Source organism: Sapajus apella, unplaced genomic scaffold (assembly GCF_009761245.1).
Source record: "Sapajus apella isolate SASKATOON/1434 unplaced genomic scaffold, GSC_monkey_1.0 scaffold35, whole genome shotgun sequence".
NCBI lineage: Eukaryota > Metazoa > Chordata > Mammalia > Primates > Cebidae > Sapajus > Sapajus apella.
Window position 1 is genome coordinate 4,243,803 of NW_022436975.1, and position 26,345 is coordinate 4,270,147.

Here is a 26,345-nt window from a genome sequence, read left to right on the forward strand (position 1 = left end):
AGCTAGTCAGGAGGAAGCTGAGGCGGGAGAATCACTGGAGCCCAGGAGGTCGAGGCTACAGTGAGCCAAGACCATTACACCACACTCCAGCCTGGGCAAGAGTGTGAGACCCCATCTAAAAATAAATGAATGAATTAATAATAATAATAAAAGAAAAATCTAACTCAGTATCACTGAATAACAAAAGCTCTATATAATTATTATAGCTCATCCTCTACATATGTGTTTCCGGAGTAGAATGGAATTTCCCAATTCTTCCTTAACTGTGTTACCGAATCACAGATGCCCCACTCTCCTGCTTCGGCCAGGAATCCCCCAGGGTTTACTACTGAGTATGTACTCCAACAGGACCCACTGTCTATGGGGAGCACCTGTCATCCCCATCTTGTGAATGGAAGAGAATCATGGCTAAGCCATAGTGTTAGAGTTTTTTGTTTTTAAGAAAGAAAGAACTTCTGTTAATAAGGTGGCTGTGAAGCAGTGGAACCAAATTCGATTCACTATACTCCGATAGTCACAGGGAGCATGTGAGCATCCTCCTCTGGATCCAGTCCTAAGTGATTTTTATGGATGGATATCTTCCCCTCTATGACATAAAACACACAGAAAACACGAACTAAAAAAAGAGGGCAGGGTAAAAAAGATAGTTTCCTCAGAAGCCTGGTGAACTTAAGATTTATAAGCTATAATCATAGTTTTACAGACTGTTGTTTTTGCTTCTCCTTCTTTAAAATAATCTTCCTCAACAATGGAATATTCCTAACTAAAGTAAGAACAACTATATATTGGTTTTAACTAAGCAGGATCACACAAAGGTAAATCCTGGAATAGTTTGGAGGAGCCACTGCCATGTATGTAACTAAACCTCCATGACTCCCTAGAGCCTTGTAACAGGAGGAAACTGTGCACTGTAGGTCATTTACACAATGGTTTCTTTCCCCACACTGCCCATGACATGGACTGAAAGACATTCATGATACAATAAGTTTGACATCTGCCAACAGGTGCCATCTGGCCATAGAAATCTAATCTCTTGGAGCCTGGGAGCAGGCAATGAGTCTTAAGAAGGCAACCTCATTGCTGGCAAGATTGCAAATTATGATACATACCTCCCCCCACCCCAAGTTTGGCTAGATTGACCTCCCTCAGCACGAGCCAGCTGGTACATACTAGAGAAGTGGAAGACAGAGTAAACAGGCACTTTCAGCCTGGCCAAACATGGTATAAGGCTTGGACTCCAGCCCAGAGCTGCCAGAGCTGGTTAGGAAATGTACAAGGATAGCAATTCCCATTTTTTTAAAGCAGCAGCTCTCCCTACTCTCCCCTCTAGGTTTTGCAGCCTGTCTCAAACCCCAGATATTCCTTTTTCAAAGAACCTAGTGACAGAAGTGACATACATCTGGAAGTTCCAACCGGTTAAGAAATTCCTGTCTCAGGACAGGGAGGAGCGCCAAATTTAAATGTAAGCTTCTAAATTTCTCTTTATTGATGAAAATTAATAATTTCCCTATCACTTTTGAGCAGTTCTTATACATTAGGAACTAACCCAGCTGCGGAATGAAAGGCTTCCATCCCCACTCTTTTAAATGCAACAGATGGGAAGTTCCATGACTAACAGAGTAAGGAGCTAGCTAGCGTATAGGGAGGAAATTTCAGACCTGAGTATACCTTAGAAGTCACATACTGTGACCACATAATTTATTGTCCAAACTCAGACACTTCGAGGAATGAAAGGACATTATTAATACTGATGCTAGAATAACAGAGATAAAGCAAGACTCCCTCAGCACACTGGAACAGGGAGTCACCCTACTAGAGGATATGTCATTCTCTATTTAAAATTCCTCAATGATTTCCCATCACTTTAGAATGAATTTTACACCACAATCTCATCCTTATTAACTTAGGCATGTACCTCAACTATAGTACCTATCAGACTAGATGAAGGTTGTTGATTCTCTTACGTCTTCTCACACCCCACGTCCCTAAATAATGCTCTACTTTAATGTATGTCTCACAGTAGCAGCCAGTGAATGTGACAGTTGATCTAAATGGCTTGGCAAACTTCATGGTTGGTCATCCGCCATCCAACATAATGTCTTACAGCAGATTTTCCTCCATCCATGAGTCTTTCACCTATATTCCGTATTACTCACTTGTCACTTCCTAGGTAACTGACTTTCAGGCAAGTTATTTAACCTCCCCGTGCCTTCGTTTACTTGCCCATCTAACAGGATTAATAATACTATGTACTTCAAGGGAGTATTAGGAACACTGAATGAGTTATCACACACACACTGCTTTAAACAATACCTAGCATTTAACACCCAGTAAGTACTTTGGGGGCAGAAATCTTAGTCCCTTTAGATCACTGGCATATGCACATGCCAGCAACAATGCCTGACAGAGAAAACACTTGAAAAGTATGCTGAAAGCTTAACGAGATATACTTCTTTCTTCTCCATTTTTCTCCAATCCCTTGCTTTGCCCCAACAGTGCCACATTTTATATATCCCACATATTCCTGTCTCTCTAACAAAAGCCTGGCACAATGCTCTTAGATAACCATCAAACTTTATATGCCAGAAGACAGAACACTCTACCTGAAATAGATTAAATATTACTCCTGAGTTTCCTGCCTACTAGTTGCTTGATTTTAAGTACAGACCATGACTAACAGAGAATAGTTAGTTCCCACAGCTACTGAAAGTTGAGGACTACATGTGGGAACTATCAGCGTCAGGGCTGAGAATGAAAAAAGGTAACTACTACCTTGTGTTTTCACATCTAAGTAAGGAAAATACCTACATTGAGTATACACATTCAAACATACACAAACTGTAAACAAAGTTACAAATCCTATAAATCATAAAACATAATACAAAATAGGCTTACTTTTAAAAATAGAATTTTACAAAAATAAAATTACCTAAAATTAAGCCCACCATTGTACTTAAATATCCGGTTCCACTTCCCAGGTTAAGAAAAGACAATCCTGGTTGAAGTTTCAATGCTTCCATAACTTCAGAATAAATGCAAGGTGCTGACAAGTGGATGTTTCCATGCTTCCAGGCTAAGTCTTTGTAAGCATTGTCTCTGTAGCCTTCCAAATAGTAATCGCCACGATCAATCGCTCTGAAGGCTTGCTCCACTCTTTCAGTACGGATATACTGAGCTTCTTTTAAATTATCAATTAAGTCATCATTATCTTCCCCAGCACTCACAGCTCCTCCCATGATAGTATTCAAATCAAATCATAAATTTAAAAATGAAATAAAATTAGTAGAAATGGCTTCCAATATTGCACTTGATTTCCAAAAATAAATTAATCCTGGAAGGGAAGAACAAAAATAAACAGGTTTAAATTAATGCTCAAAAGCAAAATAACTCCAGTTTATTAAATGTATGTCATTATAATTAACTATCATTTCTCATGGAAATATTCTGCTCCAGGCATAGTGTTAAACTCCTTAACTATATTATTTTATTTAATTCTTATAGTAACCACAAAAGGTAACTTATATGATCTCATCTGTACAGATGGGAAAACTGGAACAAAGAAGTCAAGTCAGTCACCTTAGTACCATGAGGCTTATTACAGTGGCCACTAGTCACACATGGCTACCTCGACCTAAATTAATGAAAATTAAATACAATTTAAAATTCCATTAGTCAACCTACCTATATTTTCCATATTTTAAGTACTTTATAGCTACTTGCAGCTAGTGGCTACCATTCTAGACAGTGCTGCTCTGGAGAGTGACACTGCCAGGAATTGCTCTCAGGTCTTTAGAGTCAGAAACCATGCTGGTTTTTTGTTTTATTGTTTTGTTTTTTGTTTCGTTTAAGACGGAGTCTCACTCTGTCACCCAGGCTACTGTGCAGTGGCACGATCTTGGCTCATCCCCTCCCGGGCTTAAGTATTCTTTCCACCTCAGCCTCCCAAGTAGCTGGGATTACAGGCCCATGCCACCACGCTCAGCTAAATTTTTTATTTTTTTTGTAGAGATGGGGTTTCACCATTTTGCCCAAGGTAGTCTCAAACTCCTGAGCTCAAGAGATCAGTCCACCTTGACCTCCCAAAGTGCTGGGATTACAGGAGGCAGCCACCACACCTGACCTCCATTCCTTCAATCACTGAGCCACATTGGCTTCTTTATAGTATAGTAATTCTAGTTTAATTTAAAAAATTAGTTTATTTTAAATTCCTGAACTTAAAAACCTCTACCAATTCAAAAATGCACTACATAAATTTAAAATGTTAACACAAAGAATAACATATTACTCAATCACTGAACATAAAATACAAAATAAACAAACCCAGACTCACGTTTATTAATGTACTCATGTGTTATCTCTCTGTTTTGTTTGGTAAACTTTGTTGTGATAGAAACCATAGGTTTTATCAATAACTTCAACAGTCCAAGCACTAGAACATGTTTAATACACACACACACACACATACACACACACACACACACACACACACACTCTCTCTCTCACACACTGAACTTCTTTAACAGATTAAACTCAGCATCTGAATAGAAACGTAAGTGCAACCTGAGGGAACTAAAAAAATTTCAAAACATAATACCGAATATACAATTTAAGCTTCATTCAACTAGCTAGTAAGTAAATTAATATATCAATTTCTAAATTAATGAATCAGTAGAAGAGAAAAGTGTGAAATGAAATACCCATGGCCAGTAACAAGAGTTATGACAGTTAACTCTGGCAAGAATATCCTAACTCTTGACACTAGAGAAGCATATCAATCAGGGTCTCAAGTATTTCCAAGGTCCTCAGACCCCTGGCACCACTGGGGCAGCTCTCCCAACAGGGCCTGTCATATTGTCTTTGTCTGTGTCCCCTTTGTCCTTTCCTACAATTGCCTTAAGAACTTTTGGAGTAGAGAAAACACTGTGAATTCACATTTAATTCATTCAAACTCACGTATAAAAAGCTGGCTGGCTCTAGCACTTCCAATCCTCAAAAATATAAAAGTACAAGGGTTTACAGCACCCTTCTCCTCAATGAGTATATTTTGTAGAATGTAGTGCAATGGGAGATGTCAATTCACTATTCCTTCAACAGGTCTTAGCTGTGGCATCTCGACTTGCTGAGTCCAACTGCAGCATTTCAAGAATTTTTTTTTAATAACATGGCTTTTAAGCACAAGCCAACTTTTTCATCTGGCACTCAGTGAATCTCTTCCTAAGATGAAAGAAAAAATGGATATATTACAGTAGGAGATAGTCTCTGTCAGTATTCAGTGTGGCATTTGTCTATGGATTTCATAAGAATAATTCTGACTACACAGATATTTAGCAAATTGCTATACCGTAAATGCCACAATTTACTAGAAAAATTATTCCCTCTGAGTAGGCTCTAGGGCTTAAGAAGGATCTGACCCTTCTTAGATCCTTTTGAATTCCATTAAATGCAAAATTATCATAGCCAAACAATTATCCTAGCAAAACAATCAATCAAACATGGTCTTTACTGGACAGCTCACATTCTTAGTGAGAAAAAGGCTAGAGGAAGAATCAAATAAGTAAGAACTACCACCATTTACTAACAACCACTGTACTGAGTGTGTTATTTGTAGCTCATTAAAAATTACTATATGCCAGGCCAGGTATGGTGGCTCACACCAGTAATCCCAGCACTTTGGAAGGTCAAGGTGGGTGGATCACTTGAAGCCAGAAGTTCGAGACCAACTTGGCCAGCATGGTGGAATCCTGTCTCAACTAAACATACAAAAATTAGCCAGATATGGTAGCTCATGTCTGAAATCCCAGCGCTTTAGAAGGTCAAGGCAGGTGGATCACTTGAGGTCAGGAGTTAAAGACCAGCCTGCCCAACATGGTGAAACCCTGTCTCTACTAAAAATACAAAAAAATTAGCTGGGTGTGGTGGCACACAGATGCAGTCCCAGCTACTCGGGAGGCTGAGCCAAGGAGAATCGCTTAAACTTGGGAGGCAGAGGTTGCAATGAGCAGAGACTGGGCAACAGAGATTTCCTCTCAAAAAAAAAAAAAAAAAAAAAAAAAGCTATTCAATCAAATGGCTGTATGGATTTTAAAAACAATGACTGAATGGCTTAGAAAAGCAAGATCCAACAATATGCTGCCTATGAAAGACTCACTTTAGCCTTAGAACACACACAGACTGAGAATAAAGGGATGAAAAATGATAATCCAAAGAGAGCAGGGATGACCATACTTCCATCACACAAAACAGATTTTAGGTCAAAACTGTAAAATGAGACAAAGAAGGACATTATTTTATGTTCTGTTGAAGAGAACAGAATAATTTTAAATATACATGCAGGCAATATTGGAGCACCTTATATATAAAAAGCAAATTTTAATAGTTCTGAATGATGAGATCGACTGCAATACAGTAATAGCAGAGGACTTCAATACTCCGCACTCAACAATGGACAAATTATCCAGACAGAAACAGCGGACTTGAACAATGCTTTAGACTAAAGGGACCTAACAGACATATATAGAAAATTCTATCCAACAGCAACTGAATACTCATTTCTCTCCAATGAACATGGAACATTTTCCAGGATATATTATATGTTTGTCTACAAAACAAGTCTTAATAACTTTGACTGAAATTACATCAAATAGCTTTTCTAATCATAATGGAATGAAACCAGAAACCAGTAACAGAAGGAATTTTGGGACATTCACAAATACCTAGAAATAAACAACATGCTCCTCAAAACCAGTTGGTCAAAGAAATTTAAAAATAAATAAAAATATCTTTAGACAAAGGAAAACAGACAACATATAACTTATGAGATGCATCAAAACAGTTCTAAAAGGGAAGTTTACAGCAATAAATGCCTATATCAAAAGAGAGTAAAGATCTCAAATAAATTCAAGAAACTAGAGAAAAAAGAACCAATTAAACCCCAAATTAGGAGAAGAAATGAAATAATAAAGATCCAGAACAAAAACAGATAAAACAGAGAATAGAAAGAAAATAGAAAAAAGATTAGTGGAGTTAAGAGTTGGTTCTTCAAAAAGATAAAATCAACAAATTTTTAGCAAACTAAGAAAAAAAGAAGGCTCTAACAATAAGTCAGAAACAAAAGAGGAAATATCACAACTCAGAAGATACCACAGAAGTACAAAGGATCATAAGACACTATGAACAATTATCCACCAACAAGCTGGATAACCTAGAATAAATTCCTGGAAATGTACAGCCTACCAAAGTTGAATCAAGAAGGAAAAGAAAATATGAACAGACCAGTAACAAGCAAGAAGATTGAATCAATAATTAAGAAATCTCCCATCAAAGAAAAGCCCAGCACTAGATGCCTCAAGGTAAAATTATACCAAACATTTGAAGACCTAATACCAATTCCTTCTCAAACCCTTCCAAAAACTCAAACTGAAGAGAATAACTACAAAATCCATTTACAGAGCCGGTATGGCTAGACTGAACCTTGATACTGAAGCTAGACAAGGACATTACAAGTAAATAACAGGCTAATATCCCTGATGAACACATTTGGAAAAATCCTCAACAAAACACTAGCTAACCAAATTCATCAGAACATTAAAAGGATCATTCAAAACCAAGTGAGATTTACACCTGGGATACAATGATTGTTGAATACACACAAATCTATAAGGTGATATACCATATTAGCAGAATGAGGACAAAAACTCTACGATCATCTCAACAGATGCAGAAAAAGCAGTTCATAAAATTCAATATCCCTTCCTGATAAAAACTCTCAATAAATTAGACACAGAGGAAAGATACATCAACATAATAAAGGCTATATATGAAAAGCCCACAACAAACATGCTTGATGAAAAGTTGAAAGGTTTTCCTCTAAGATCAGGAATAAGAATATCTATTACCACTTCTATTCAACATAGAACAAAGTTCTAGCTGGAACAATTAGACAAGAAATAAAGGGCATCTAAATAGGAAAGCAAAAATTGAAAATACTTCTGTTAACTGATAACATATATATTAGAAAATTCTAAAGACCTATGAAAAACTGTTAGAACAGGTAAACAAAATCAGTAAAGTTGCAGGGTACAAAATCAACACACAAAAGTCAGTAGCATTTCTTTACACTAACAACAAACTATCTGAAAAAATAAATTAAGAAATCAATCCCATTCATGACAACATCAAAAAACATACCTAAAAGTTAACTTTAACCCAGGAGGTGAAAGATTTGTATATTAAACACTATAAAATATTGAAAGAAACTAGACAACACAAATAAATGGAGCGATGTCCCGTGTTCATGGACTCAAAGAAATAATAGTTAAAATGTCCATACTACCAAAAGTGGTTTACAGATTCAGCATAATCATATTAAAATTCCAATCATATTTTTCACAAAAATAGAAAAATTTGTATGTAATCATACACGCAAAAAGTAGAAAACCAGAGGCATCACATTATCTGACTTCAAAATTCATTACAAAGCTATAGTAATCAAAGCAGCATGGAACTGACATAAAAACAGACACAATGACCAAACAAAATAGATGGAGAGACCAGAAATAAACTCCACAAATTTATGGTCAATTGATTTTCAACCAAGATACCAAGAACACAAAATGAAGAAAGTACAGTCTCTTTAATAAGCGCTGCTGGGAAAACTGGATATCCACAAGCAGAAGAATAAAATTAAATCTTTATCTCACACCACATACAAAAATCAATTCAAAGCAGTTTAAAGATTCTAAATATAAGACCTGAAACTGTATAACTATTAGAAGAAAACATAAGGGAATTGCTCCATTACATTGGTCTGGGCAAAGATTTCTTGGATATGACCCCAAAAGCACAGGCAACAAAAGCAAAAATAAATGAGATTGTATAAAACTAGAAAGCTTCTGTTCAGTAATGCTTTACTAATTGTTGACAAACAGTAAAGTGAGGTGATAACACATATTGGGAAAAAAAAAAAAAAAAAAAAAACACTGTAAACCAGACATCTGATAAGGGATTGCAAACCATACATCTGATAAGGGATTAAGATCCAAAATATGAAATGAACTCAACTGAATAGCAAGAAAACAAATACACCAATCAAAAAACAAACCAAACACCAAATAAACAATTCTCAAGATATATAAACAGCCAATGCATATGAAAAATGGTCATCACAGAAATGCAAATTAAAACCACAATGAGGTATCACTTTATACTTGTCAGAATGACTATTATCAAAAAGACAAAAGATAACAAGTATTGGCAAGGTTGTAGAGAAAAGAAAATTCTTGTGAACTGTTAGTGGAAATGTAAATACATATAGCTACCATGAAAAACAGTATGCCTCCTCAGAAAACTAAAAACAGAATTATCCTATGATCCAGTAATACCACTTTTGAGTCTATATGCAAAGAAACTGAAATCAGTATGTCAAAGACATCTACATTCCCACGTTCACTACAGCACTGTTCACAATACCCAAGATATGCAAGCAAGTTGGGCATCCAGCATCAGAGAAATGGGTAAAGAAAATGGTATATTATGTTTACGGTGTATAGAGATACACAGGTATATATATAATGGATTACCATTCAGCCTTTAAAAGGAGTTTAATTCTGTCATTTGCAACAACATGGATTAACCTGGAAGACATTATACCAAGTGAGATAAGACAGTCATAGAAAGACAAACACCACATGATCTCCCTCATATGTGAAACCTAAAATGGTTGAACTAATAGAAATAAAGAGTAGAATGTTGATTACCAGAGGCTACGGCAGGAGGGTAGGTGGGGAAAGGAGAAATGCTGATCAAAAGGCACAAAGTTTCCCCTAGACAGAAGAAATATGCTTTAGTAATCTGTCCAGAATGGTGACTATAATAAATCATAATGCACTGTATTATCTCGAAATTGCTGAAACAGTAAATTTTCAATGTTTTCACCATACAAAATGACAGCTTTGTGAGGCAAATTTTTTAATTGGCCTGATTTAATCATTTCACACTGTAAACATATATCAAAAAATCATATGGTACCCCATAAATATACAATTATTATTTGCTAATTAAAAATTAAATAGAATTTTAAGGAAAAACCAAAACTACAGAATAAAGGGAATATAATTATATTACTTAGTATGAGGGGTGTAAAAGAATGACACACTGTTTACATAGTCAAAATACTATAAGCATAATTGCTTATTTAGTTCCAATACTCATTTAATCACACTGGGAGGATGAGGAAGAAGAGGAAAAGAGGGGCATGGGAGCTAAAATCTCATCTATGAAGACAGGAAGTAAATGCTGCTCAAAGGTAATGAATAATAAGGAAAAGCAGCACCTTAGTTAGCAATGTGTAGATTAAACAACTAATGTGTTAAGTTCCTGCTGGAATGTGAGCCGGAGGGTGAAAACAGGTGAAGCTAGGGACTGCTATGCTTTGGCATAAAGGCTTGTGGTATCTTTACTTTACAAATTGTGTTATCTGCATTATTTGAACAAAATTTACAAGTAAAGGTAAAATTAAAGGAGTTATAGAGAGCACATGAAGTATAATAAAGCCACATGGAGAAGAATTTTCTAAGGAATAAATACATTTAATAAGACAGTCTAGAGCAGAAAAATAAAGATGCAGAAAAAGAAGATTATTACACAAACAATAACGTACACCAGAGCAAAGAGTTTCACAGATAGACCTCTTTTTACCACGTACATTATTCGTGAATGTGGAAACTGAATTACTACAAATTACATTTTTATAATACTCACTCATTTGATTATAATGTGCCTTTGCAGAAAACATGAAAATAAAGTAAAATTTAAATCTTCATAATGCTACCATTCAAAGAACCACTGTCATTATTAACTTTTAAGCAACCATATACTTGGTTTTTTTAAACACATACCTGGTATTATATTGTATACATTGTTCAGGACTTTCACTTAACAAACCTTAAGCATTTCCTAATGCCATAAGACATTCTTTCCAAATTGAGAAGTATAATATTTTAGCACATGGATACACCAGGATACAACCAATTCTCCCATTGGTAGACTACGAATAATCAATATAATCAATATTGGAATTGATTGTAATAGACGTACACTTGAGAAGCTTGTAAATCAAAGTCTGTAGTGAATATTGTGATAATAATAATCCTGTAACTTGAAATATACATTTTTTATGAAAGTAAAATAAACACTGATCAAAAGCCAGTGTGGCATTAGGTCATCAGTGACTGCCATTTGTTACTTCTAAGATAATCTCATCTCAATTATGGAAAAGTACCAAATATAGTCAAGAAACCAAGGTCTAGCCATGGTTCCATGGGTAACATTGCCGTACAGATCTGGCCAAATCCCCAGAATGTCATTTCCTCACCTGTGAAATAAAAAGGATATATTCCACAGCTCCTAAGATCCCTCAATGCTCTGATTTCCAAGTTATTTCAGCACTGGTCAAATCTGCACTTGAATATAATCAAGTTTTAGTTATCTAGTAATGGCTGCTCTCCATGTCTTGGCATTTCTGTCATTTTGGTCACAATTTTTACTGCCTCACTCCTGCCATTTTCTCTTCCAGAAAGAACAAACAATTTTAGCAGTGTTTGAGTCCCGCACTAAACAATAAAAGCAAGGAATTTGAAAGAAGAAAAAGGTAAATGTAGAAAAAGATAAAGTGTCAGAACAGTATAAAAGACTGAACAACTTAAGCAGTTACACAGTTATGTCTGTTTGAGAAGGAAGTTGTCATGTTTACTCACAAAACACAACTTCACTCCTTGGTATTTTTCTCTCTATTGTGTGTTGGGTAGGGGGTGCATGGAAAATAAAGGGTACCTTCACATATGCACACCTGAAACTATCTGCAAAGTGTTCCAAATGTTTCTTGCTATTATTCCAAAATTTAGAATTGTGACTTAAATCTATTTGGTTTTAGGAAAGAACTGTCAAAGGCCCCATACAATATTATGGTGTTTCTCAGGCAGCTTCGGGATGCCTTATGGAGGGTTAAGTACTGACAAGTTAAAGGAGGTGGGAAGCAGACTGATGGCAGACAGATGTTGCAAGGTGTGAGAACAAAATGAATGCTGACTCACTTTCTTTCCTCCTAGCACCCAGAGGGAAGCAGTCAACTGCTTCTTGCTGCTCCTTTCTCTGCAAAAGTGAGGACTAAGCTCACTTAACTCTAGAGGGAAGCTCACTCACCAGTGATCCAAAGGAAAACACACTAACTGTGGCCATGAACAAAGAATGCCCCTCACGTCCTCAAAGCTTGTCATGGGACTTATGGGCCAAGAATACTTTAAGCGCCGAGGCAACTATACAGAGGAAAAATTTTTCTCAGTGATGGGGCTGATAAAGAGGTATAATTAAATACAAATAAAGAATTACGAAAGAAAATAAATGGCTAAATTAAGGTACACTACTCACTTGCCAAAAGCCGCCAAGAACATCTACTTTACTCTATATTTGATGATGAATACAAGCCTTAAATTTTGTTTAGTAGTGTTAGCATACAGCAGCGATTTCCTGTGTGCCTACTACATAATGCAGCATTGTGCTCTAGTTCTTCACCATATCCCTATGAAGAGGCATGAGAGCAAATGGAAGCTCACAGCCCTTGAATAACTGAACCGCAGCTCAAATCCAGGCTGTGAAGCTATGAAACCCTCCTGACACAGAATAATTTGCTCAGACGCACCTGACCCATAATTCAAAACTAAACTTTTCATTAACTTTTAGCTGAAAACATGTTCAGTTCAGCTCTGTCTCTTTCAATCTCCCATTTTTTTCCCTCCCTTTTAGTATTCTCAGCTTCAAAGGAAGAATGAAGCAGCCAGGGGGAGGGGGAACATCTGATGTCATTTATTGGTCATGCACCCTCAGGCAAATTAATTAATGTGATCTCCAGTTTCCTTATCTATAAAATAAAAATAGGAATTACCATATCATAAATTTGTGATGATTAAATAGTACACATAATGTTCCTAACATATAGATGTCCAATAAATACCAACTTTCTTTCATTTCTATGACAGAAGGGCACATTCTCAACTTTGATTTTTAAGCACAGAAGACTGGAAAGGGAAAACAAACCCTGCTTCTCAAATTCAGCAAAGCTTTCACCTACAGACCTCCTTAACAATGAACTAAGAGCAGAAATGGAAATCCTCAAGTTAGAGGTGTCTAAAAGAAAAAAGGCAAGGACTGTACCTACAGAAGAGCGTGGAAGAATACATACATTCACACACAAGTTGACCGCAAGAGAGAAGTTAAAGTGAAGAAAAGACAACACAGTATCTTCTGCCATGCTCTGGGCGATCAACTGTGCTGAAGGGCCTAAATTAAGAGTAGCTGCCCTTCTATGCTCACGGGGCATCTCAGAAGGAAGGATGAGTTTACCCAGGCTAAAGCAGCAGTCAGATACCGAACTTCTTTGGTTTAAGTACCATCTCACTAACTTTTGCCCTGGCTAATACTTTTTCCTCTAATAGAGCATTTGTTACACAATTTAGCAAAAATTGTCTTGTAACGATTCCTTTGGTTCCATATATTTTCTGTCCAGACTGTAAACTCACTGAAGATAAAAATAACATCTTATATTTAATATATTTATCACAGTTGCATAGTCTTAGCAAACATCTAAGAAACAACTGTTGACTAAGTGTAAAACATTGTGAAAGTCAGTTCTAGTTTTCTACTTTGGAAAGTCATTTCAAATTTCAGTGTTCCCAATGGCTACAGCAAAGTCAAAGTACATGTTTTCTTCTATATTCTCCTATCTTCTTCTCCTACCCCCCTCCAATTCAATACTACAAATAAATTTTTTAAAAGAAGTTCTCCTGGAAGCATCCACATAATACATTTTGATACTTGGCAAGTTTTAAGATGTAGTTTCCAACATCCCCCACATCCTTTAAATTTTTATATTCCCATTGGCTGAAGAACAGTGTGAACGCCAAGAGAGAGAAACAGTACACGGAAGTTCTGAGACAGTTTAGCGTATAATATTTGAAGTGATAAAATAATATATAAAACTTTAAAGGACAACATATGAGGCTCATTTAGCTGAAATTCTATTATTTTGAAAGTTATAGGACTTTATGGATCCTCAAAGTCTGTCCTCCTCTCCCTGTTACTCAAACATCTGAACACATGACCTTTTCAAACCTGTATTACTACACGTATCTCCCTAAACACAACTGCATATAACCAACATCCTATATATGCAAAGTTCCACATAACTTTGAGCAAACAAAATTAATCCTCAGGGAATAACAGCCTCAGATTTAAGGATTACTGCTTAGTATTATCTGGATTTTTCAAGAAACAGAAGTGCTACACTAACCATCCTTAATATTTATATATATATATATATAAAATTGTTAAGGAGATAGATATAGATATATATGTGTGTGTAGATATATCTCCTTATGAGAGCTGCAGCCTAGAAAAACCTTTAAAACAAAAGTTGTTCACCTCTTCTAACTCAGGAAAAGTCTAAACAAAAATATGTTCACTAAGTGGCAACAGTTCTTAGGATGTACCAATATCAACAGGAAAGCATGATTTAAAAAAATATATATATACATTTTCAGCTCCTCCTGGGTCAGATTTTCACAGTGAGGCTTATTTTATTTGAAAAGATATAAATTTATAAAGAACAATATTCGAAGATAAGAATATTACAAGGCAAACATGCACAACTGGGGACTACTCATCACCACTTCAGATGATCTGTATCTGTTCCCTTCCATGCATATGCCATAAAATAAACCAAAACATGAGCTCATACCAAATATATTCTTTCTATATATTAATGTACTATGGAAGGCAAAGGCTGGCCTTGTCACATTATATGATTTTAAGTCATTTTTTCTGGCTTTGGTTTTTTCATCTGCAAAATAAAGTCATTACATCAAATAATCTCAATGACTCCTTTAAGCACTTTCAAAAAATCTAAGCTTATTTACTTATTTACAGACATACATACGTTAACTACAAAGTTTTTGGACTTATAAAATGGCATCTTCCCAAAGTACAAAATGCTCATTTTATCTATAGATGAACACTATTAAAAGCTGTATGAAACAAAATACTTAAAGTATTATTCATAAGTTTTCAAAGCACTTTAACATCAACTCATACAATTTCTTAAGTATCATAGGAATAGAGGCAGGATGGGTAGTATTACCTGAAGCATACAAACAAAAACAAACTGAGAAAGAGTAAATTACTTGTTCTGGATTTCCCATACAATAAAGAGATATTTCAATCTTTTCATACATCTTATGCACTACTAAGAGTATTATCAGAAAGAAGAAAACACAACCAAAAAAAAGTCTAAGACCCCTGAGAAATGCACACTTAAAAAAACAATATTATAGTTTAATTTCATTTACTGGAGCAAATAATTCTATCCCTACTTTTCCTAATGAACCTGAGAAAGTTTAAGCAGTTCTTGAAAATGTACTGTCATCATCAAATCATAGTAATGGTATAGGCTCTAAAGTGCTAGGAAGGCCCTTGATATAGCTTTAATATTGTCCCAACCCAAATCCCATGTTGAATGGTAATCCCCAATGCAGGCGGTGATTGGATTGTGGGAGTGGATCCCTCATGTCTTGGTGCTGTCCTCATGATAGCGAGTTCTCTTGAGATCCAGTTGTTTAAAAGTATAAGGCACCTCCTGCTACTCTCTCCTGCTCCTGCTTTGGCCATGTGACCTGAACTACTTGCTCCAGATTCACCTTCCAGCATGAGTAAAAGCTTCCTGAGGTATCCCCAGAAGCCAAACAGATGTCAGCACCCCACTTCCTGTAAAGTGTGCAGAACTATGAGCCAAGCAAACCTATTTTCTTTAAAGTTACCCAGTCTCATAAATCTTATTTCCTTAGAGCAATGCAAGAGGTGAACCTTAAAATGATTAATCTGTCATCAATGACTCAAAAAACTCACTTAATACCATCCAAGTTGAGTAACCAAAAAGCTTATGAAAGCTTTTTAAACTACAGTGTAGAATATCCTGCCCAGCTACATTTAACAACTTCTTCACCATCAAACAAGTAAGTTAAGAAAGACACAGGGACACTGAGGAAAGAATTCCAAATAATGGTTTTAGGTCCCAGAGACAGTCTTTTCTCCAGAAAATTACTCTCTTAAATGGTTAGTGTATTTTCAATAAAATGTTTAAAAATTACTTTCAGGGGGAGGCAGCACCAAGGTGGCCTAGAGAGGCAACACCAGAATGCAGCTCCCAGCAAATGAGACGCAAAGGGCTAGAGGACTTCACGGTTCCAAGTGAGGTGCCGGGTTCCTTTCCCCGGACTGGGAGGATTCTGAAAACAGCACAGGGTAGGAGCCAAAGCAGAGCAAGAGCCGCCCAGGGAGAATGAACCAAGACAGGGGAGGGCGCATCCCCACCTGGAACGTGCAGCCGACTCACAGGGTCGGGGAACTTCACCCCCTCAGTGCTCCAATTGGGATCCTGTGCTTACCTCATCCCTCCTGCAATCCACAGTCCAAGAGAGTCCCACGAGACTGAGGCATGCCGTGTTGTCAATGCAAATCTAAGTGACAGCTCTTGCCTGGTGCCACAAGCTGTCGTCAGGACCTGGTCGGAAGTTTGGACTAACGCCAGCAGGACAGAACAACTCATCCCACAGAAAGAGGCAGAGTTGAAAGCAGGGAAATTGGTCATAAGGCCTGACAGGTCCCACCCCGACAAAACTCAAACTGAAGCCTGCTCGCCAGAGAGCTTGGCAGTGAGTACACCAGTTTGACCTCAACCAGGAAGATGGAGCTCAAGGAAGGAGAGTCGCCATTGGGAAGGCGGGGCTAATTTCACCTGCAAACAAACCCCTGGGGAAGACCACCCACCCAGCAACCTGGCTGAATCCAAGGCAGCCCAGCAGCGTCTCTACAGGCCAAAAAGATATAGGCCCAACCACAACACAAAGGACGTCCACTCAGATTCCTCCTGAAATCACCAATTTCAAAGATCAAAGGGAGTTAAATCCATGCAGATGGGGAAAAAACAGCGCAAAAAGGATGTAATCTTCAAAGACCAGAACACCTTTTCCCCTCCCAGGGATCACAACTCCTCACCATCAAGGGAACAAAACAAGACAGAAAATGAGTGTGATGAACTGACAGAAGCAGGCTTCAGAAGGTGGACAATAACAAACTTCTCTTAGTTAAAAGACCATGTTCTAACCCAATGCAAAGAAACTAAGAACCTTGAAAAAATGTTAGATGAAATGCTAACTAGAATAACCAGCTTAGAGAAGAACAAGAATGACTTGATGGAGCTGAAAAACACAGCACAAGAACTTCATGAGGCATGCACAAGTTTCAACAGCCGAATCGATCAAGCAGAAGAAAGGATATCAGAGACAGAAGATCAAATCAATAAAATAAAACTAGAAGGCAAGATTAGAGAAAAAAGTGAAAAGAAATGAACAAAGCCTCCAAGAACTATGGAATTATGTGAAAAGGCCTAATCTACGCTTGATCAGCGTACCTGAATGTGACGGAGAGAATGAATCCAAGCTGGAAAACACTCTTCAGAATATTAGCCAAGAGAACTTACCCAACCTACCAAGGCAGGCCAATATTCAAGTCCAGGAAATACACAGAACACCATAAAGATATTCCTTAAGAAGAGCGATCCCAAGGCACATAATCATAAGATTCACCAGGGTTGAAATGAAGGAAAAAAATCCTAAGGGCAGCCAGAGAGAAAGGTCAAGTCACCCACAAAGGAAAGACCATCAGACCCACAGCGGGTATCTTGGCAGAAACTCTACAAGCAAGAAAGGAGTGGGGGGCCAATATTCAACACCCTTAAAGAAAAGAACTTTCAACACAGAATTTCACATCCAGCCAAACTAAGCTTCATAAGGGAAGGAGAAATAAAATCCTTTACAGACAAGCAATTGCTGAGAGATTTTGTTTCTACAAAACATGCCTTACAAGAACTCCTGAAGGAAGTACTAAACATGGAAAGGAACAACCAGCCCCACTGCAAAAATGTACCAAATGGTAAAGAACAATGATGCAATGAAGAAACAACATCAACTAATGGGCAAAACAACCAGCCAGAAACAAAATGACAGGATCAAATTCACACATAACAATATTAACGTTGAATGTAAATGGCCTAAATGCCCCAAGACACAGACTGGCAAACTGGATAAAAACTCAAGACCCAATGGTGTGCTGTATTCAGGAGACCCATCTCATGTGCAAAGACTCACACAGACACAAAATAAAGGGATGGAAGATAAAAAAAACAAAAAAAAAAAAAAAAAAAAAAAAAAAAAAAGAAGCAGGGGTAGCAATTCCAGTTTCTGATAAAATGGACTTTAAACCAACAATAAAATGGACTTTAAACCAACAAAGATCAAAAGAGACAAAGAAGGACACTACGTAATGGTAAAAGGATCAATGTGACAAGAAGAGCTAACTATCCTAAATATATAAGCATCCAATGCAGGAGCACCCAGATACATAAAGCAAGTTCTTAATGACCTACAAAGAGACTTAGACTCCAGCACATTAATAGTGGGAGAATTTAACACTCCACTGACAATACTGGACAGATCAACAAGAAAGAAAGCCAACAAGGATATCCAGGACTTAAACACAGATCTGGACCAAGCAGACCTAATAGACATTTACAGAACACTCCACCCCAAATCCACAGCATACACATTCTTCTCAGCACCACATCACACTTACTCTAAAACTGACCACATAAGTGGAAGTAAATCACTCCTCAGCAAATGCAAAAGAATGAAAATCATAACAAACAGTCTCTCAGACCACAGTGCAATCAAATTAGAACTCAGGATTAAGAAAAGCACTCAAAACTACACGATCACATGGAAACTGAACAACCTGATCCTGGATGATGAAAGGATAAACAATGAAGTAAAGGCAGAAATAAAAATGTTCTTTGAAACCGATGAGAATGAAGACACAATATACCAGAATCTATGGGAAACATTTAAAGCAATGTCTAGAGGGAAATTTATAGCAATAAATGCCCACATGAGAAACAAGGAAAGATCTAAAATCGACACCCTATAATCAAAATTGAAAGAGCTAGAGGAGAAAGATCAAAAAAACTCAAAAGCAAGCAGAAGACAGGAAATAACCAAGATCAGAGCAGAACTCAAGGAGACAGGGACACAGAAAAACCCTTCAAAAAAATTAATAAATCCAGGAGGTGGTTTTTTGAAAATATTAACAAAATAGACAGACTGCTAGCTAGACTAATAAAAAAGAAAAGAGAGAAGAATCAAATAGATGCAATAAAAAATAATAAAGGGGAGATCGCCACTGATTCCTCGGAAATACCATTAGAGATTACTACAAACAGTTCTATGCACATAAACCAGTAAATGTGGAAGAAATTGATAAATTCCTAGACACTTGCACACTCCCAAGACTAGCCAGGAAGCAGTTGAAACCCTGAATAGACCAATAACAAGGTCTAAAGTCAAGGCAGCAATTAGAAGTCTACCAAACAAAAGAAGTCCGGGTCCTGACAGGTTCACAGCCGAATTCTACCAGACGTACAAAGAGGAGCTGGTACCATTCCTGTTGAAACTATTCCAAACAACACAAAAAGAGGGAATCCTCCCTAACTCTTTCTATGTGACCAATATCATCCTGATACCAAAACTTGGCAGAGACACAACTAAAAAAGAAAACGACAGGCCAATATCCATGATGAACATTGAGGCAAAAATCTTCAATAAAATACTGGCAAACCGAATCACACAGTACATCAAAAAGCTTATTCACCACGATCAAGTAGGCTTCATCCCGGGATGGCAAAGCTGGTTCAACACACGCAAATCATACGCAAATCTGTAAATGTAATCCACCACATAAACAGAACCAAAGACAATAACCACATGATTATCTCAATAGATGCAGAGAAGGCCTTTGACAAAATTCAACAGCCATTTATGCTAAAAACTCTCAATAAACTAGGTATAGATGAAGTGTATCTCAAAATTAAAAAAGCTATTTATGACAAACCCACAGCCAATATCATACTAAACAGGCAAAAATCAGAAGCATTCCCTTTAAAAACTGGCACTAGACAACAATGCCCTCTCTCACCACTCCTATTCAACATAGTATTGGAATTTTCAGCCAGAGTAATTAGGCAAGAAAAAGAAATAAAGGGCATTCAATTAGGAAAAGAAGAAGTCAAATTGTCCCTATTTGCAGATGACATGATCGTAATATTTAGAAGACCCCATCATCTCAGCCCAAAATCTCCTTAAGCTGATAAGCAACTTCGGCAAAGTCTCAGGATACAAAATCAATGTGCAGAAATCACAAGCATTCCTATACACCAACAACAGACAAACAGAGAGCCAAATCATGACTGAACTCCCATTTAAAATTGCTACAAAGAGAATAAAATATCTAGGAATACAACTAAGAAAGGATGTAAAAGGTCTCTTCAAGGAGAACTACAAACCACTGCTCAAAGAAATAGGAGAGGACACAAACAGACAGAAAAACATTCCATGTTCATGGTTAGGAAGAATCAGTACTGTGAAAATGGCCATACTGCTCAAAGTAATTTACAGATTCAACGCTATCCCCATCAAGCTACCACTGACCTTCTTCGCAGAACTGGAAAAACCACTTTAAACTTCATATGGAACCAAAAGAGAGCCCACATATCCAAGACCATCCTAAGCAAAAAGAACAAAGCCAGAGGTGTCACGCTACCTGACTTCAAACTATACTACAAGGCTACAGTAATCAAAACAGCATGGTACTGGTACCAAAACAGAGCTTAGACCAATGGAACAGAACAGAGGCCTCAGAAACAATGCTACACATCTACAACCATCTGGTCTTTGACAAACCGGACAGAAACAAACAATGGGGAAAGGATTCCCTATTTAATAAATGGTGTTGGGAAAACTGGCTAGCCATATACAGGAAGCTGGACCCCTGCCTTACACCTTATACAAAAATTAACTCCAGATGGATTACAGATTTAACCATAAGAACTAACTCCATAAAAACCCTAGAAGAAAACCTAGGCAACACCATCCAGGACATAGGCATGGGCAAGGACTTCATGACTAAAACATCAAAAGCAATGGCAACAAAAGCCAAAATAGACAAATGAGATCTAATCAAACTTAAGAGCTTTGGCACAGCAAAATAAACAAACATTAGAGTGAACCAGCAACCAACAGAATGGGAAAAAATTTTTGCAATCTACCCATCTGACAGAGGGCTAATATCCAGAATCTAAAAAGAACTAAAGCAGATTTACAAGAAAAAAAACAAACCCACTCAAAACAGGGTGAAGGATATGACAGACACTTTTCAAAAGAAGACATATATGCAGCCAACAAACAAATGAAAAAACGCTCATTATCATTGGTCATTAGAGAAATGCAAATCAAAACCACACTGAGATACCATCTCATACCAGTTAGAATGGCGATCATTAAAAAATCTGGAGACAACAGATGCTAGAGAGGATGTGGGGAAAAAGGAACGCTTTTACACTGTTGGTGGAAGTGTAAATTAGTTCAACCATTATAGGAGACAGTGTGGTGATTCCTCATGGATCTAGAAATAGAAATACCGTTTGACCCAGCAATCCCATTACTGGGTATATAACCATAGGATTATAAATCATTCTATTATAAAGACACATGCACACGTATGTTTGTTGCAGCACTGTTTATGAGAGCAAAGACCTGGAACCAACCCAAATGCCCATCAGTGATAGACCAAAGAAAATGTGGCACATCTATACCATGGAATACTATGCAGCCATAAAAAACGATGAGTTTGTATCCTTTGTAGAGACATGGATGAATCTAGAAACCACCATTCTCAGCAAACTGACACAAGAACAGAAAACCAAACCCTGCATGTTTTCACTCATAGGCAGGTGATGAACAATGAGAATACTTGGGCACAGGAAGAGAACAACACTCACTGGGCTAGGTGAGGGGGGTGGAGGGGAGGGACAGCAGGGGGCAGGCAGGGAGGATGCAGAGGAATAACACGGAGAAATACACCAGGAGAAATGCCTGATATAGGTGATGGGGTGTGGGGGTGGGGAGGTGGGGGTATGGAGACGGCAAACCACCACGGCATGTATGAACCTATGCAACAATCCTGCAAGATGCAGGATGTGTACATGTACACCAGAGCCCAAAATACAATTTAAAAATTTACCTTCAATTTGGATGTAATGAATTCATAAAATTAAAGACCTTTAAAATCATAAAGAATTATTTCATATTAATTGGTCTTCAAACAACAAATAGTAGCCAAACAGTATGAGTAAAATTACCTTTATTAACTGTGTATTTTAAAATACACTTCACATCTTAAATTCAACAAGTGCTCTCAAAAGCTCTTTAAAAGACTTTCAACAAAAAAATTACTCAACAGTATTACCTAGCATTTAAATATTTTAAGTGTTTAATACAAAAAGATTTCATTTGATGATTTCCCCATTCAATAAACAAAAAATGATCACTTGTTTATGCCTCAGGAACTACAGTAAGTATGAGGATTCAGAGACCATGCTTCAGAAGCTAAACTCAAAGAGCTTTCTTATAAGGTAAGAACTGCAAAAGAGATCACTCTATTTCATTCAGAAATTGAACCTCAGCAGTTGCCTTGTCCAAGATGACACAAGTTAGAAAGAGAGTCAGTTAGGTATGAAATCCAAGTTTTGCAAGTTACATATTCTCAGAAAAGAGAAAATCTATTTCAAATATTACAACATAGGAATACAAGGCCAAAACTATCTAATGTATTCCTTTGCTTCTATTTGTTAAAACTAAGTAAACATAATGCTTTTTGTAAAAAGAATTTCTTAATTTCAATATTTGAGTTATTTATAGTAACTAATTACAACTGAAACTTATGACAGCTTGTAGAACATCTTAAGGAAGAAGATACCAAAAAGGGAACTACTACAGTAAACAAAGTCAGGTTTTCCTATTATTTTATTTTTATTTTTGTTAAGGGATTCCCTCTCTTAACAGAAAAGGTTCATAAATTATTTTCAACCTCCAAATATAAACTGTATACTTCAATTTAGTAAGTATACCTAGACTAAATCCACACAAATTATGGTGGTGAGTCAGAACACTCAGCAAATGTAAAATTCTGTTGGTCACAATTCAATAGGATTTATATCAGCAGGAACAGAACTTAATTTTACTTTAGTCATTTGCTACTCCTTAGAAGGATCATTTGTAGAATGAATATTAGTATATCAAATAATAATTTCATATCAAGTTATATATTCATTACGAGTCATAATCTAACAGAAATTGCTCAACATAAATAAAAATTACACTTAAGTAAAGTCACCTATAGCGTGGGTGACTGGACCAGTGGCTCATGTCTATAATCTCAGCACTTTGGGAGGCCAAGGAGGAAGGACAACTTGAGCCCAAGAGCTCGAGACCAACCTGGGCAACATGGACAGACATCATCTTTACAAAAAATTTAAAAATCAGCCAGGCTTGGTGGTACATAGCTGTAGTCTGCAGTCCCACCTACTTGGAAAGCCGAGACAGAAAAATCACTTGCACCCAGAAGATCAAGGCTGCAGTGAGCTATGATTGCACCACTGCACTCCAAACTGGGTAACAAAGCAAGACCATCTCAAAAATGTGTGTGTGTGTGTGAGTGCGTGTGTTATCACTACTCTACCATTACTCACATAATATAAACTGTCAACAATAGTCCCTGATGCCCACCATATGCTCAGTAGGTGTTGCTTCTATTACTTAATACAGAAACTACTTAATCCTTCTATAAACAAACATACTCCCATTTCAAGAAACATTAGTCAACTTGATAAAACCAGGATATTTTTGTACAGTTACTAAATACACATAAAATACTTTTTAGGTGCCAATTTGCAACAAGATCTCAGCAGCTCCATGGTGTTTCTGAGGGAAAACAAAGCACGGAAAGGCTAGGTATAGCCTAGACTGTATTTCAAGATGTTGGATGGAAATGGGGCAGTCGGTGAGAACTCACAGTTTGATTTTAAACTATACATAAACACACACACACACACACACAAAATAGAAAACTGCAGAAATGCACACATATACATGTTTTTCCTTGCTTATGAAGGCCTAGAATACACAGGCAGATGTAAAAAACACACCACTGACCACAAGAAAACCTAGCCCCCAGATCTTGGTTTCTAAAGACTGTTCTCCAAAGCAAAGAAACAAAACTAGGTTTCCTTGGGAAAACGGCTGACTCCTAAAATCAGGCAGGGAAAATAATGAGTCTGAAACCTCTCCTTAAGACAATTATGAAAGTCCTGAAACACTGATGAGGAGATGTCAAAGATAGAGAACGCAGCTTGAAGAGCCTTCTCTTGACCAAACTCAGTAACTTTTAGGTATCTAAGTAACAGTGATTGATAGTAACAGTCATAAAATAAAATAAGAATCAAAGAGTCCGTACCTAAGTGATGAATGAACAAATAAGCCGGGGGAGAAGGAAAAGTTCTCACGGTTAGAATGGCAACTAATAAATGCAGAAGAAATAACGGTGTTAGAAAAATACAAATGGATGCTAAAACCAGTGTGTGAAAATTTGGTGAGGAATAGGACTATCTGCATCATCTCAAAGTATCTCGTCACAAGTTACAAACTAAGAAAGGGAGAAAACGGTAACTTCACAATGGAGAAACCCAACGAAGGCCATCTGAAGTAGTCCAAACTAACTTCACCAACGTTGAGCCAAACCAATTGATGTGTGCCCTGCGACGGATACTCCACATCAGTGATATTCCTGGACTAGATCCTAACTAAGGGGAGAAAAAAGGATACCTACAGGTCACATTATTGAAAACAAGGGGCAGAATATGCATACAGATTATATATAAATGGCACTATATCATTATTAAAGTTCCTAATTTTAATAACTATACCGGTGGTTCCCTAAGAAAACATCCGTGTTCTTAGAAAATTCATCATAAAGTTAAAAAAAAAAGAAAAAACTACTCCAAGCTACTCCAAATGGTTCAGAAAACAAATGTGTTTGTGCATGCCTGTGTGTGTAAAATAAAGCAAATGCATCAAAATGCAAGCAACTAATGAATCTAAGCAAAGGGTGTATTGGAGTTCCTTGTACTATCTGGGCCAGTTTTTCTAAAACCTTTAAACTCTATCAAAATAAAAAGATACATATATGTAAGCCATTGTGAATCTAAGCAAAGGGTTTATATAACAAGCTTGTCCAGAATGGCTTTCAATGCAGCCAAACACAGATTCATAAACTTTCTAAAAACATTATGAGATTTTTTGGCAATTTTTTTTTTTTTTTTTAGCTCATCAGCTATCCTTAGTGTTAGTGTATTTTATGTGTGAGCCAAGACAATTCTTCTCCTTCAATGTGGCCCAAGGAAGCCAAACACTTGGACACTACTGGTGCATAGGAAGAGGTTCCCTGTACAATTTCTCACAATTTTTCTGTAAGTTTGAAACTATTTCAAAATGAAGTTATATAAACACATGAATTATGAGTTAAAATATAAGCAAAATCTTCATGCCTGCAATCCCAGCATTTTAGCCCAGGAGTTCAGGAACAGCCTGGCAACATAGTGAGACCCTCACCTCGACAAAAAATTTTAAAAATTAGCCATGCATGGTGGCTTGTGACTATAGGCCCAGCTACTCAGGAAGTGGAGGTATGACAATCCCTTTTAATCGCCACTGAACCTCAATGGCAATTAAAAGGCAAAATTACAAAGACAACTCTGGTCCTGTAAGATTCATAATGATGTTTTTAAAAAGCCCAGGAGGGAAAGGCTGCAGCGAGCTGTGATCACTCATTATACTCCAGCCTGGGTGACAGAGTGAAATCCTGTCTCGAAATAAATAAATAATGCCTAAAGGGAATGTGCAGATATGGGAAAGAATGCTATTTTGTGCAGACAGGACATAGGTGAAAGAAAATTTGACTTTTAAAACTATGAGTATGGTTCATGCCAGCACTTTGGAAAGCCAAGGTGGGAGGACTGCTTGAGCCCAGGAGTTTGAGACCAGCCCTGGCAACACAGTGAGACCCCCTTTCTATAAAACATTTTAAAAATTAGCCAGGTGTGGTAGTGTGTGCCTGTAGTCCCAGCTACTCAGAAGTCTGAGATGGGAAGATCGCTTGGGCCTGGGGGGGTCAAGGCTGCAGTGAGCTGTGGTCATGCCACTGTACTCCAGCCTGGGAGACAGAGTAAGGCTCTGTGTCTCAAAAGACAAAAAAAAAAAAAAAAAAAAAAAAAAAAAAAGTAAGAACTGAGCAAAAAG

General features: G+C 37.2%; 1 protein-coding gene across 4 annotated transcripts in view; it reads right to left on the bottom strand.

The window, feature by feature from the left end:
• The window catches only part of PCMTD1 (protein-L-isoaspartate (D-aspartate) O-methyltransferase domain containing 1), an 86,114-nt gene that overhangs the window by 38,735 nt on the left and 21,034 nt on the right, over positions 1-26,345 (bottom strand). Inside the window, exons 1-2 of one of the 4 annotated variants that reach the window (XM_032296054.1) lie at positions 4,954-5,684; positions 2,930-3,331 (exon numbers count right to left, since the gene is read on the bottom strand). The exons of 1 other annotated variant lie outside the window; for it this stretch is intronic. In XM_032296054.1, the coding sequence (XP_032151945.1) occupies positions 2,930-3,236 (307 nt within the window). In that variant the 5' untranslated portion in view covers positions 3,237-3,331; positions 4,954-5,684. Of the gene's footprint in view, positions 1-2,929; positions 3,332-4,953; positions 5,685-26,345 lie in introns of those variants that run through there. 2 more of the 4 variants (XM_032296055.1, XM_032296056.1) reach the window with 2 other exon arrangements.